The sequence below is a fragment of the Coregonus lavaretus genome (genome assembly GCF_964263955.1).
Source record: "Coregonus lavaretus genome assembly, contig: HAP1_SCAFFOLD_559, whole genome shotgun sequence".
Classification (NCBI taxonomy): Eukaryota; Metazoa; Chordata; class Actinopteri; order Salmoniformes; family Salmonidae; genus Coregonus; species Coregonus lavaretus.
Window position 1 is genome coordinate 50,781 of NW_028163104.1, and position 14,220 is coordinate 65,000.

A 14,220-nucleotide genomic window follows, 5' to 3' on the forward strand; every position below is an offset into this window, starting at 1 on the left:
GATAACGTTGTTGACAGCCTGGGCGAATCATGAGGAAAGATAACGTTGTTGACAGCCTGGGCGAATCATGAGGAAAGATAACGTTGTTGACAGCCTGGGCGAATCATGAGGAAAGATAACGTTGTTGACAGCCTGGGCGAATCATGAGGAAAGATAACGTTGTTGACAGCCTGGGCGAATCATGAGGAAAGATAACGTTGTTGACAGCCTGGGCGAATCATGAGGAAAGATAACGTTGTTGACAGCCTGGGCGAATCATGAGGAAAGATAACGTTGTTGACAGCCTGGGCGAATCATGAGGAAAGATAACGTTGTTGACAGCCTGGGCGAATCATGAGGAAAGATAACGTTGTTGACAGCCTGGGCGAATCATGAGGAAAGATAACGTTGTTGACAGCCTGGGCGAATCATGAGGAAAGATAACGTTGTTGACAGCCTGGGCGAATCATGAGGAAAGATAACGTTGTTGACAGCCTGGGCAGAGGCTGAGTGCTGCCACATCTTTCTCTAATATCCCTTTCTGGTGGAGGAGCTTCAGCATGGAACAGGTGTGTGTGTGTGTGTGTGTGTGTGTGTGTGTGTGTGTGTGTTTGTGTGGCGCACTGTGATGGAGCAGTGACTGTGATGAGGAACGGGCCATAAGCCATCAAGGAAATGCTTATTTTGAAATCAATGAAAGCTGCTTTATTGCCAGTGTTGCGCTCGAGTTGCGTCACGTCCAGTGTCCAAGCTCAAGAATCGGCGAGGTTCAATTCTCGATGGCTGACGCACACATTCATTCCATCTTGTGAATTGAAATGAGAAATAAAGTTGATTTTGGTTGCATATGGCCCCCACCGGCCACCACCGGCTATGACCTCCACCAGCCACCACCGGCTATGGCCTCCACCAGCCACCACTGGCTATGGCCTCCACCAGCCACCACCGGCCACGGCCTCCACCAGCCACCACCGGCTATGGCCTCCACCAGCCACGGCCTCCACCAGCCACCACTGGCTATGGCCTCCACCAGCCTCCACCGGCTATGGCCTCCACCAGCCACCACCGGCTATGGCCTCCACCAGCCTCCACCGGCTATGGCCTCCACCAGCCACCACCGGCTTTGGCCTCCACCAGCCACCACTGGCTATGGCCTCCACCAGCCTCCACCGGCTATGGCCTCCACCAGCCACGGCCCCCACCAGCCACCACCGGCTATGGCCTCCACCAGCCACCACCGGCTTTGGCCTCCACCAGCCACCACTGGCTATGGCCTCCACCAGCCACCACTGGCTATGGCCTCCACCGGCTATGGCCTCCACCAGCCTCCACCGGCTATGGCCTCCACCAGCCTCCACCGGCTATGGCCTCCACCAGCCACGGCCTCCACCAGCCACCACCGGCTTTGGCCTCCACCAGCCACCACTGGCTATGGCCTCCACCAGCCTCCACCGGCTATGGCCTCCACCAGCCACGGCCCCCACCAGCCACCACCGGCTATGGCCTCCACCAGCCACCACCGGCTTTGGCCTCCACCAGCCACCACTGGCTATGGCCTCCACCAGCCACCACTGGCTATGGCCTCCACCGGCTATGGCCTCCACCAGCCTCCACCGGCTATGGCCTCCACCAGCCTCCACCGGCTATGGCCTCCACCGGCTATGGCCTCCACCGGCTTTGGCCTCCACCAGCCACCACCGGCTTTGGCCTCCACCAGCCACCACCGGCCACGGCCCCCACCAGCCACCACCGGCTATGGCCCCCACCAGCCACCACCGGCTATGGCCCCCACCAGCCACCACCGGCCACGGCCTCCACCAGCCACCACCGGCTATGGCCCCCACCGGCCACCACCGGCTATGACCTCCACCAGCCACCACCGGCTATGACCTCCACCAGCCACCACCGGCTATGGCCTCCACCAGCCACCACTGGTTATTGTACTACAATTTCTGAAGTCAAGAAGCTACTACTAGCTAGTAACATTGACCAGCTGGGTTCACATTGTAAACAAAAGCAACTTGTGTAATTAGAGGACCATTGAGTCCAACCACTAGCAACAATTTCATGAGTACCTGCTGAAAACTCTCCCCTTTGCTCTCTCAAAACAACACGCTCTGTGTAGCAGGTAAAACACCACATTAACACGATGCTGAGGAAGACTAGGCATCTACCACTATCAGATTAGAGCATAAGGGAGACTAGGCATCTACCACTATCAGATTAGAGCCATAAGGGAGACTAGGCATCTACCACTATCAGATTAGAGCATAAGGGAGACTAGGCATCTACCACTATCAGATTAGAGCATAAGGGAGACTAGGCATGTACCACTATTAGATTAGAGCATAGGGGAGACTAGGCATGTACCACTATCAGATTAGAGCATAGGGGAGACTAGGCATCTACCACTATCAGATTAGAGCATAAGGGAGACTAGGCATCTACCACTATCAGATTAGAGCCATAAGGGAGACTAGGCATCTACCACTATCAGATTAGAGCATAAGGGAGACTAGGCATCTACCACTATCAGATTAGAGCATAAGGGAGACTAGGCATGTACCACTATCAGATTAGAGCATAGGGGAGACTAGGCATCTACCACTATCAGATTAGAGCCATAAGGGAGACTAGGCATCTACCACTATCAGATTAGAGCATAAGGGAGACTAGGCATCTACCACTATCAGATTAGAGCATAAGGGAGACTAGGCATCTACCACTATCAGATTAGAGCATAAGGGAGACTAGGCATCTACCACTATCAGATTAGAGCATAAGGGAGACTAGGCATCTACCACTATCAGATTAGAGCATAAGGGAGACTAGGCATCTACCACTATCAGATTAGAGCATAAGGGAGACTAGGCATCTACCACTATCAGATTAGAGCATAAGGGAGACTAGGCATCTACCACTATCAGATTAGAGCCATAAGGGAGACATCTACTACCAGATTAGTATGGTGGCAATGTAGCCTGTTTTTGGTCCACCCACTTCTGAAATCACCATTACCCACTAATTAAGTTGTCAATTTTGCAGATTCAGTTTGAGCAAGTAACATATCAATATTTATCGTTTTCAAATTAGCCATGACATAGCCAATGAATATACGGCACTCCTTAGGATTCCACCCCGATGGATTAGACCGGTTGGAAGTTAATGGAGAGATCTTCTCCTCTCATGTCGGCCACGCAGTGCGCCTAGCAAAAGTGATTTGTTCTGAAATTATCAATTTTACCCTGTATATCTAAAAATGACCATATACACTGATTGTTTAAAGTAAAACTAGCAAAACCACTGCTGATGGTGACCCTGAACAATCTAAATGAAATGTATTGTAGGCCCCGTTCAGCAGGCATATCCAGATGAGAGATGCGTCTCCGGTAGTTCACACCATGTTCAACAGCACGCAGATCACAATAACCTAGCAAATTACATATGTTGGCACTCAACTAATAAAACCTCATATCATACAAGCCATTTTAGCATTTGAATGCTGAAGGTGTGCAACATCAGGAACAGACCACCTACCTCTCACTGGTCAGCGTGTGAAGCTGGGCTCAGCTCATTGGTCAGCGGGTGAAGCTGGGCTCAGTGCTCAGTTTGACTAGGCTACCTCCCATTGGTCAGCGTGTGAAGCTGGGCTCAGTGCTCAGTTTGACTAGGCTACCTCCCATTGGTCAGCGTGTGAAGCTGGGCTCAGTACTCAGTTTGACTAGGCTACCTCCCATTGGTCAGCGTGTGAAGCTGGGCTCAGTGCTCAGTTTGACTAGGCTACCTCCCATTGGTCAGCGTGTGAAGCTGGGCTCAGTGCTCAGTTTGACTAGGCTACCTCTCACTGGTCAGCGTGTGAAGCTGGGCTCAACCATCCGCTGTCACATCACTGTCATCACCATCGATGATGACTGTCAATCATATCACCCAACCCTACAGGTACACACACACACACACACCTGTTGGTAGTATAGTTTCTTGGGCTGACGTGGTTTGAAGAACTGCAGCAGATCTCGGAGAGTTCCTTCATAGTTGTGTCTGAGAGGATTCCCAGGTCCGTCTCTGTACCTGCCCAGAGAGGACAGGAGAGGGGGAGGAGAGAGGAGAAGGAGGAGGAGGGGAAGGAGGGGGGGAGGAGAGAGGAGAGGGGGAGGAGGGGAAGGAGGGGGGGAGGAGAGAGGAGAGGGGGAGGAGAGAGGAGAGGGGAGGAGAGGGGGAGGAGGGGAAGGAGAGAGGAGGAGAGAGGAGGAGGAGGGGAAGGAGAGAGGAGGAGAGAGGAGGAGGAGGAGGGGAAGGAGAGAGGAGGAGAGAGGAGGAGGAGGGGGGGAGGAGAGAGGAGAGGGGGAGGAGAGAGGAGAGGGGAGGAGAGGGGGAGGAGGGGAAGGAGAGAGGAGGAGAGAGGAGGAGGAGGGGAAGGAGAGAGGAGAGAGGAGAGGGGGAGGAGGGGAAGGAGAGAGGAGGAGAGAGGAGGAGGAGGGGAAGGAGAGAGGAGAGAGGAGAGGGGGAGGAGGGGAAGGAGAGAGGAGGAGGAGAGAGGAGGAGGGAGGGGGACAGGAGAGGGGGAGGAGAGAGGAGAGAGGGGGGAAGGAGAGAGGAGGAGGAGGAGAGAGGAGGAGGGAGGGGGACAGGAGAGGGGGAGGAGAGAGGAGAGAGGAGGAGGAGGGGAAGGAGAGAGGAGAGGGGGAGGAGAGAGGAGGGGGGAGGAGAGAGGGGAAGGAGAGAGGAGGGGAAGGAGAGAGGAGAGGGGGAGGGGAGAGGAGAGAGGAGGAGTGGAGAAGGAGGGGAAGGAGAGAGGAGAAGGAGGAGAGCGAAGGGGGAGGAGGAGGGAGGATGGAGGGAGGGACGAGAGAGGGGGACAGGGGGAGGAGGAGGAGAGACAGAGGGGGACAGGTTACTCAACAAGTCAACTTGGTGCTTCAAAAGGTTTATACTTGTACTGACTCAGTCTGGCACAGGTGAAACAGGAGTGTGCGTCCATCCATGTGTGTGTGTGTCCGTAGTCCTACCCCTGGGATTTGAAGAACTGAAGGAGCATGGGATCTGTGTTCAACCTCTGAGCCACCGTCTTCGCCACCTGACAGACAGAAACATTAAAGAGATTCTCCGGTACTGTTGGATACTTTATAGCCAGTAGTTGACTCAGTCTGGCCACCTGACAGACAGACACATTAAAGAGAATATCCAGTACTGTTGGATACTTTATAGCAGGGGTGTCAAACGTAAGGCCCGCGGGACGGATCAGGCCCGCAAAACGGGTTTAATCCGGCCCGCGAGATGATAAAAAAAAAAAAAAAAAAAAAGAACAAAAAAGGTTTTTTTATTTTAAGTATAAAAAATGCGCTGCAATTTTATTAAAATAAACTGCTGTTCCAATTGCGTCCACTGGATGGCGCAATAGCAATTGTGTTAAGCAAGCAAACTGTTTATACCGGGGCAGAGCAAGTAGGTCAAGCACGTGCAGCCAATGAGCTACTTTGTTTTGCCCGCGATATTTATTACGGCTTCTACTTTTAACATTATGTGCTTTGGCACCCTCATTGCCCCAATATGTCTCTGTCAAAAAAGAGAAAAGTGGACGCAGAGTGCAGAGTGTTCCAAGAAAAATGGTCATCCTATTTATTCACGGAATTGAATGGGAAAGCTGTATGTTTGGTGTGTTCAGAGCATGTTGCAGTGCTGAAAGAATATAACCTTCGTCGCCACTATGTGAGTCTTCATGCCGACAAATATGACAACTTTCAAGGACAGCGGAGATGAGAGAAGGTGAATGAACTGTTGGCGGGTCTGAAGAAACAGCAGTCTGTGTTTACTCACAGCCGAGACATCAGTGACGCTGCAGTGAAAGCTAGCTACCTCATTGCTAATGAAATCGCAGTGGCTTCAAAACCATTTAGTGAGGGTGAATTTGTAAAAACATGCATGATGAAGGCAGCGGAGATTGTGTGCCCTGAAAAGCGGCAGGCTTTTGCAAATATCAGCCTGACAAGAAACACAGTTGCAGACAGGATTTCCGATCTTTCAGTGGATTTGGACAGCCAGTTGAAGCAAAAAGTAAAGTCATTTATTGCGTTTTCGGTTGCAATTGATGAAAGCACGGACATTACAGATGTTGCACAACTGGCCATTTTCATCCGCGGAGTTGATGACACATTGACCGTCACCGAGGAGTTCGTGGAGTTGGTGCCGATGACAGATACAACGACAGCAGCTGATATTTTCACCGCACTCGTCGGCGCGCTGGACAGGGTCGGAGTGGACTGGTCCCGCGCTGTCAGCCTGGCTACAGATGGTGCTCCCTCAATGATCGGGAAAAAAGCAGGCGTTGTGACAAAGTTCAGAGAGAAAGTGCAATCTGCAAATGGAGGACGTGATTTTTTGACTTTTCACTGTATTTTGCACCAGGAGGCTTTGTGTTGCAAGTCATTAAAGATGGATAACGTCATGAAGGTGGTCATCCAAACTGTTAATTTCATCCGATCCAGAAGCCTGAATCACCGTCAGTTTGACAGCCTTCTCAGAGAGAAAGACCACATCTATGGCCTGCCATACCACACTGAGGTAAGATGGTTAAGCCGAGGTGCTGTGCTGAGGCGTTTCTTTGATTTACGAGAAGAAATTGAACAGTTCATGGAAGAAAAGGGCAAACCAGTGTTAGAATTTCATTCCGCAGAATGGATGCAGGACCTTGCATTTATGGTGGATGTTAAAGAGCACCTGAATAACTTGAACAAACAGCTGCAAGGGCGCAACAAAGTTGTCACGCAGTATTATGACAGCATACGTTCTTTCAAGTTGAAGCTGTCATTGTGGGAGACGCAACTTGCCGGTGGTGATGCAGCTCACTTCCCCTGTCTGAAAAATGTGTGCGCGACCCAACATGTGGCAGACATGAAGCGGTTCAAAGATAAAATAACAGGACTGTTACGGGAGTTTGAGCAACGCTTTCAGATTTATGTTGATGTTTTTATGTTGATGTGCTATTGTTTTTAATTGATTTTATTTGTATATTTAACCTATTCTTGACTCTGTGGTTCTTGCACTTGTTTGGGGAACAGGATTTCATTATTTTTATCTACATTCCTGCCTGAGAAATTACACCCTGATATAGTTATGTGATCTACTTCTGTGAATCACTGAGGCATTGTGTGTTTGTGTGTTCTTTGTCCTCAGAACTTTCAAATAACTTGAGGTGTTTTATGATTAATAGTGATGTTGTGCTTTTGGACACTGTCCTCAGGCTCCAGCTTTATGTTTATATGTTTTTATGTTGATGTGCTATTGTTTTTAATTGATTGTATTTGTATATTTAACCTATTCTTGACTCTGTGGTTCTTGCACTTGTTTGGGGAACAGGATTTCATTATTTTTATCTACATTTCTGCCTGAGAAATGACACCCTGATATAGTTCTGTGATCTGTGAAACAGTTCTGTTAATCACTGAGGCATTGTGTGTTTGTGTGTTCTTTTTCTTTAGAATTTTCAAATAAACTTGACGTGTTTTATGATTAATAGTGATGTTGTGCTTGTACTATTTTGGACACACTGTCCTCAGGCTCCAGCTTTATGTTGTATGTTGATCGTATTAAAACAAAGAAAACAATCTGAAGTTGTTGTTTTTAAGTTATATTTACCATGATTTTTCCAGTCCGGCCCACTTGGGAATAGATTTTCCTCCATGTGGCCCCTGAGCTAAAATGAGTTTGACACCCCTGCTTTATAGCCAGTAGTTGACTCAGTCTGGCCACCTGACAGACAGACACATTAAAGAGATTCTCCAGTACTGTTGGATACTTTATAGCCAGTAGTTCTGAAAGTAGCATCCAGAAGTGGTCCCCGAAAACTACGTCACTACGTGCACCACGTCACTGCTCTCTCTATCGCTACTGTGTCCACTGAGCCCGCCCTGCAACCGCGTCTGATAACACTGGGCTGGCCTCTTGCTAGCGGTCACTCAAATGTGAGGGGCTGAAGCTCATTGGCAAGAACTCGAATTACTAGGGAACTGGCCCATGGGGTGGTAGGGAATATGGTGTGGCACAGCTTCAAGAAAACTTTCAAACTAGGGATTTTGTGCCTAATTGAGGTAAGGCAGTAATTCTGCTCATAGATTATGCATGTAGGAACTACACATTGACACATCCAGTCCAAAGCAGGATGTAGAAAAATACTTAGACGCCAAAGTACCAGAGCATGTTTTTAACTCACACTAGCTTTGTTGAACAATACCCAAATGTTGAAGGAACAGTCACGGGTAAACTAACGCAGACACAAGATTGTGCGACCTCTTGCTGACCTGGAAGTAGTTCATCCTGTTGGAGAGTGTGACGACGAAGCCGGGGTCGTTGTGGATGGTCTTGTCACAGAAGATGACGTCCACTCTGTGGTAGAGGTCTCGAAAGTAGTCTTTGGCTGTAGGCAGCTCACTGCTGTCGTTCTCTGGGTCGTCTCTGCAGGGAGGGGGGGAGGGAGGGAGGGAGGAAGACACAAACAGACAGACATGAGCTGGGAGAGGCTCGTCAATACGGTACGGAATTCTCCAAACACAATTGATGGGTGGGACGAGCATTACATTTTCTACAACAGGGCTCTCCAACCCTGTTCCTGGAGAGATATCCTCCTGTAGGTTTTAACTCCAACCCTGTTCCTGGAGAGATATCCTCCTGTAGGTTTTAACTCCAACCCTGTTCCTGGAGAGATATCCTCCTGTAGGTTTTAACTCCAACCCTGTTCTTGGAGAGATATCCTCCTGTAGGTTTTAACTCCAACCCTGTTCCTGGAGAGATATCCTCCTGTAGGTTTTAACTCCAACCCTGTTCTTGGAGAGATATCCTCCTGTAGGTTTTAACTCCAACCCTGTTCCTGGAGAGATATCCTCCTGTAGGTTTTAACTCCAACCCTGTTCTTGGAGAGATATCCTCCTGTAGGTTTTAACTCCAACCCTGTTCTTGGAGAGATATCCTCCTGTAGGTTTTAACTCCAACCCTGTTCTTGGAGAGATATCCTCCTGTAGGTTTTAACTCCAACCCTGTTCTTGGAGAGATATCCTCCTGTAGGTTTTAACTCCAACCCTGTTCTTGGAGAGATATCCTCCTGTAGGTTTTAACTCCAACCCTGTTCCTGGAGAGATATCCTCCTGTAGGTTTTAACTCCAACCCTGTTCCTGGAGAGATATCCTCCTGTAGGTTTTAACTCCAACCCTGTTCTTGGAGAGATACCCTCCTGTAGGTTTGAACTCCATCCCTGTTCCTGAAGCGCTATCTACCCTCCTGTAGGTTTTCGTTAGATTCCCGGGACCACCCTTACGTAAAACATTTATGCACGCGTGACTAAGTGGCTTCGGATAAAAGTGTCTGATAAATGGCATCATCGTCAAGCCTTTTGATTCATGTGTGGGTTAGTGCTCTAAGGGGTTGGTGCTCTAAGGGGTTGGTGCTCTAAGGGGTTGGTGCTCTAAGGGGTTGGTGCTCTAAGGGGTTAGTGCTCTAAGGGGTTAGTGCTCTAAGGGGTTAGTGCTCTAAGGGGTTAGTGGTCTAAGGGGTTAGTGGTCTAAGGGGTTAGTGCTCTAAGGGGTTGGTGCTCTAAGGGGTTGGTGCTCTAAGGGGTTAGTGCTCTAAGGGGTTAGTGCTCTAAGGGGTTAGTGCTCTAAGGGGTTAGTGCTCTAAGGGGTTGGTGGTCTAAGGGGTTGGTGGTCTAAGGGGTTAGTGCTCTAAGGGGTTAGTGCTCTAAGGGGTTGGTGCTCTAAGGGGTTGGTGCTCTAAGGGGTTAGTGCTCTAAGGGGTTAGGGCTCTAAGGGGTTGGTGCTCTAAGGGGTTGGTGCTCTAAGGGGTTAGTGCTCTAAGGGGTTAGTGCTCTAAGGGGTTAGTGCTCTAAGGGGTTAGTGGTCTAAGGGGTTAGTGCTCTAAGGGGTTGGCATGTTGGATTAACTTACTTCTGGAAGACTATGATATCTCCGTCCATGAGTTCGTCCAGGGCCTTGTCCAGTGACACGTCGTAGTCCTGTATCCGCTCTGTTAAATTAGGCTTCACTTCCTGGAATACAGACACATGGGAGATAGAGGATGTTAGACCTGTGTGTGTGTGGATAAGTGTTAGACCTGTGTGTGGATAAGTGTTAAGACCTGTGTGTGTGTGGATAAGTGTTAAGACCTGTGTGTGTGTGGATAAGTGTTAGACCTGTGTGTGTGTGGATAAGTGTTAAGACCTGTGTGTGTGTGGATAAGTGTTAGACCTGTGTGTGTGTGGATAAGTGTTAGACCTGTGTGTGGATAAGTGTTAAGACCTGTGTGTGTGTGGATAAGTGTTAGACCTGTGTGTGGATAAGTGTTAAGACCTGTGTGTGTGTGGATAAGTGTTAAGACCTGTGTGTGTGTGGATAAGTGTTAGACCTGTGTGTGTGTGGATAAGTGTTAAGACCTGTGTGTGTGTGGATAAGTGTTAGACCTGTGTGTGGATAAGTGTTAGACCTGTGTGTGTGTGGATAAGTGTTAGACCTGTGTGTGTGTGGATAAGTGTTAGACCTGTGTGTGGATAAGTGTTAGACCTGTGTGTGTGGATAAGTGTTAGACCTGTGTGTGTGTGGATAAGTGTTAAGACCTGTGTGTGTGTGGATAAGTGTTAGACCTGTGTGTGTGTGTGTGTGTGTGTGTGTGTGTGTGTGTGTAGGTATATAATGGGTGTTCTGGTAGGGGTGTGTGTGTGTGTGTGTGTGTGTGTGTGTGTGTTCTCACCTCATAGAGGATAAGGTTAGTCTCCTGTTGAAACCCTGCTCTCTCACACATGACGGGCAACAGGTCTCCTGGTAGAGAAAACAGCATACATTTAACACTGCTTTACATACACACCCCATTTCAACACACTGATGCTACTCCACATGCACCACAGGGTTCTCCCCAGGAGGAGGTGCTGAGTAAGGAGGGGAGGCCTGGCGGGACCCCTTTAGGAATCACATTAACCCCCCTAACTGCCATTTCCTGCAATCTAGAGCCTTAAATGATAACAAAAGTAATTACATAGTGGCGCAACCAGTCCACAAGGTGGCACAGCACCCCACTTATGTATCGTTAGTGGAGGACCCTGCACCATTCAGCCCAGACACAGGAGGGTCCTGACGTATTGTTAGGGGAGGACCCTGTACCATTCTGCCCAGACACAGGAGGGTCCTGACGTATTGTTAGGGGAGGACCCTGTACCATTCAGCCCAGACACAGGAGGGTCCTGACGTATTGTTAGGGGAGGACCCTGTACCATTCTGCCCAGACACAGGAGGGTCCTGACGTATTGTTAGGGGGAGGACCCTGTACCATTCAGCCCAGACACAGGAGGGTACTTACGTATTTTACAGGAGATAGCTGTGTAGATATGTCCACAATAATTTAAGCTTCTGCTTTTTGGATCATACATCTTCAAGAACAACATGACGTCGTCTGAAAGAGAAGAGTGAGATGGAGGATGATCATTAAAAAGGACTTTCTATATTTACTTGACCATAGATACGTGAAAAAAACATTTACATTTCTTTCACACGACTTGTGATTTCATCTACAAAAGCAAAACGTCTTTAACTAGCTGCTTGTACCCCAGTCAGAGGGAGGAGTTAGCCCCCAGTCAGAGGGAGGAGTTAGCCCCCAGTCAGAGGGAGGAGTTAGCCCCCAGTCAGAGGGAGGAGTTAACCCCCAGTCAGAGGGAGGAGTTAACCCCCAGTCAGAGGGAGGAGTTAACCCCCAGTCAGAGGGAGGAGTTAACCCCCAGTCAGAGGGAGGAGTTAGCCCCCAGTCAGAGGGAGGAGTTAATCCCCAGTCAGAGGGAGGAGTTAGCCCCCAGTCAGAGGGAGTTAACCCCCAGTCAGAGGGAGTTAACCCCCAGTCAGAGGGAGTTAACCCCCAGTCAGAGGGAGTTAACCCCCAGTCAGAGGGAGTTAACCCCCAGTCAGAGGGAGGTGTTAGCCCCCAGTCAGAGGGAGGTGTTAGCCCCCAGTCAGAGGGAGGTGTTAGCCCCCAGTCAGAGGGAGGAGTTAGCCCCCAGTCAGAGGGAGGAGTTAGCCCCCAGTCAGAGGGAGGAGTTAGCCCCCAGTCAGAGGGAGGAGTTAATCCCCAGTCAGAGGGAGGAGTTAGCCCCCAGTCAGAGGGAGTTAACCCCCAGTCAGAGGGAGTTAACCCCCAGTCAGAGGGAGTTAACCCCCAGTCAGAGGGAGTTAACCCCCAGTCAGAGGGAGTTAACCCCCAGTCAGAGGGAGGAGTTAACCCCCAGTCAGAGGGAGGTGTTAGCCCCCAGTCAGAGGGAGGAGTTAGCCCCCAGTCAGAGGGAGGAGTTAGCCCCCAGTCAGAGGGAGTTAACCCCCAGTCAGAGGGAGGAGTTAACCCCCAGTCAGAGGGAGGAGTTAACCCCCAGTCAGAGGGAGGAGTTAACCCCCAGTCAGAGGGAGGAGTTAACCCCCAGTCAGAGGGAGGAGTTAACCCCCAGTCAGAGGGAGGAGTTAACCCCCAGTCAGAGGGAGGAGTTAACCCCCAGTCAGAGGGAGGAGTTAACCCCCAGTCAGAGGGAGGAGTTAACCCCCAGTCAGAGGGAGGAGTTAACCCCAGTCAGAGGGAGGAGTTAACCCCAGTCAGAGGGAGGAGTTAACCCCAGTCAGAGGGAGGAGTTAACCCCAGTCAGAGGGAGGAGTTAACCCCCAGTCAGAGGGAGGAGTTAACCCCCAGTCAGAGGGAGTTAACCCCCAGTCAGAGGGAGGAGTTAACCCCCAGTCAGAGGGAGGAGTTAACCCCCAGTCAGAGGGAGGAGTTAACCCCCAGTCAGAGGGAGGAGTTAGCCCCCAGTCAGAGGGAGTTAGCCCCCAGTCAGAGGGAGGAGTTAACCCCCAGTCAGAGGGAGGAGTTAACCCCCAGTCAGAGGGAGGAGTTAACCCCCAGTCAGAGGGAGGAGTTAACCCCCAGTCAGAGGGAGGAGTTAACCCCCAGTCAGAGGGAGGAGTTAACCCCCAGTCAGAGGGAGGAGTTAACCCCCAGTCAGAGGGAGGAGTTAACCCCCAGTCAGAGGGAGGAGTTAACCCCCAGTCAGAGGGAGGAGTTAACCCCCAGTCAGAGGGAGGAGTTAACCCCCAGTCAGAGGGAGGAGTTAACCCCCAGTCAGAGGGAGTTAACCCCCAGTCAGAGGGAGTTAACCCCCAGTCAGAGGGAGTTAACCCCCAGTCAGAGGGAGTTAACCCCCAGTCAGAGGGAGGAGTTAACCCCCAGTCAGAGGGAGGAGTTAACCCCCAGTCAGAGGGAGGAGTTAACCCCCAGTCAGAGGGAGGAGTTAACCCCCAGTCAGAGGGAGGAGTTAACCCCCAGTCAGAGGGAGGAGTTAACCCCCAGTCAGAGGGAGGAGTTAACCCCCAGTCAGAGGGAGGAGTTAGCCCCCAGTCAGAGGGAGGAGTTAGCCCCCAGTCAGAGGGAGGAGTTAACCCCCAGTCAGAGGGAGGAGTTAACCCCCAGTCAGAGGGAGGAGTTAACCCCCAGTCAGAGGGAGGAGTTAACCCCCAGTCAGAGGGAGGAGTTAACCCCCAGTCAGAGGGAGGAGTTAACCCCCAGTCAGAGGGAGGAGTTAACCCCCAGTCAGAGGGAGGAGTTAACCCCCAGTCAGAGGGAGGAGTTAACCCCCAGTCAGAGGGAGTTAACCCCCAGTCAGAGGGAGTTAACCCCCAGTCAGAGGGAGGAGTGAACCCCCAGTCAGAGGGAGGAGTGAACCCCCAGTCAGAGGGAGGAGTGAACCCCCAGTCAGAGGGAGGAGTTAACCCCCAGTCAGAGGGAGGAGTTAACCCCCAGTCAGAGGGAGGAGTTAACCCCCAGTCAGAGGGAGTTAACCCCCAGTCAGAGGGAGGAGTTAACCCCCAGTCAGAGGGAGGAGTTAACCCCCAGTCAGAGGGAGGAGTGAACCCCCAGTCAGAGGGAGGAGTGAACCCCCAGTCAGAGGGAGGAGTGAACCCCCAGTCAGAGGGAGGAGTTAACCCCCAGTCAGAGGGAGGAGTTAACCCCCAGTCAGAGGGAGGAGTTAACCCCCAGTCAGAGGGAGTTAACCCCCAGTCAGAGGGAGGAGTTAACCCCCAGTCAGAGGGAGGAGTTAACCCCCAGTCAGAGGGAGGAGTTAACCCCAGTCAGAGGGAGGAGTTAACCCCCAGTCGGGAGGAGTTAACCCCCAGTCAGAGGGAGGAGTTAACCCCCAGTCAGAGGGAGGAGTTAACCCCCAGTCAGAGGGAGGAGTTAACC

At 50.9% G+C, this 14,220-nt stretch overlaps 1 protein-coding gene across 1 annotated transcript in view; it reads right to left on the bottom strand.

Annotated features, from left to right (window-relative positions):
- The window catches only part of LOC311118474 (ubiquitin carboxyl-terminal hydrolase 7-like), a 62,895-nt gene that overhangs the window by 14,475 nt on the left and 34,200 nt on the right, over positions 1 to 14,220 (bottom strand). Inside the window, exons 19-24 of the mRNA XM_084193266.1 lie at positions 11,311 to 11,403; positions 10,708 to 10,775; positions 9,909 to 10,009; positions 8,274 to 8,427; positions 4,986 to 5,053; positions 3,939 to 4,047 (exon numbers count right to left, since the gene is read on the bottom strand). Coding sequence (XP_084049392.1) covers positions 3,939 to 4,047; positions 4,986 to 5,053; positions 8,274 to 8,427; positions 9,909 to 10,009; positions 10,708 to 10,775; positions 11,311 to 11,403 — 593 coding nt within the window. The remainder of the gene's footprint in view (positions 1 to 3,938; positions 4,048 to 4,985; positions 5,054 to 8,273; positions 8,428 to 9,908; positions 10,010 to 10,707; positions 10,776 to 11,310; positions 11,404 to 14,220) is intronic.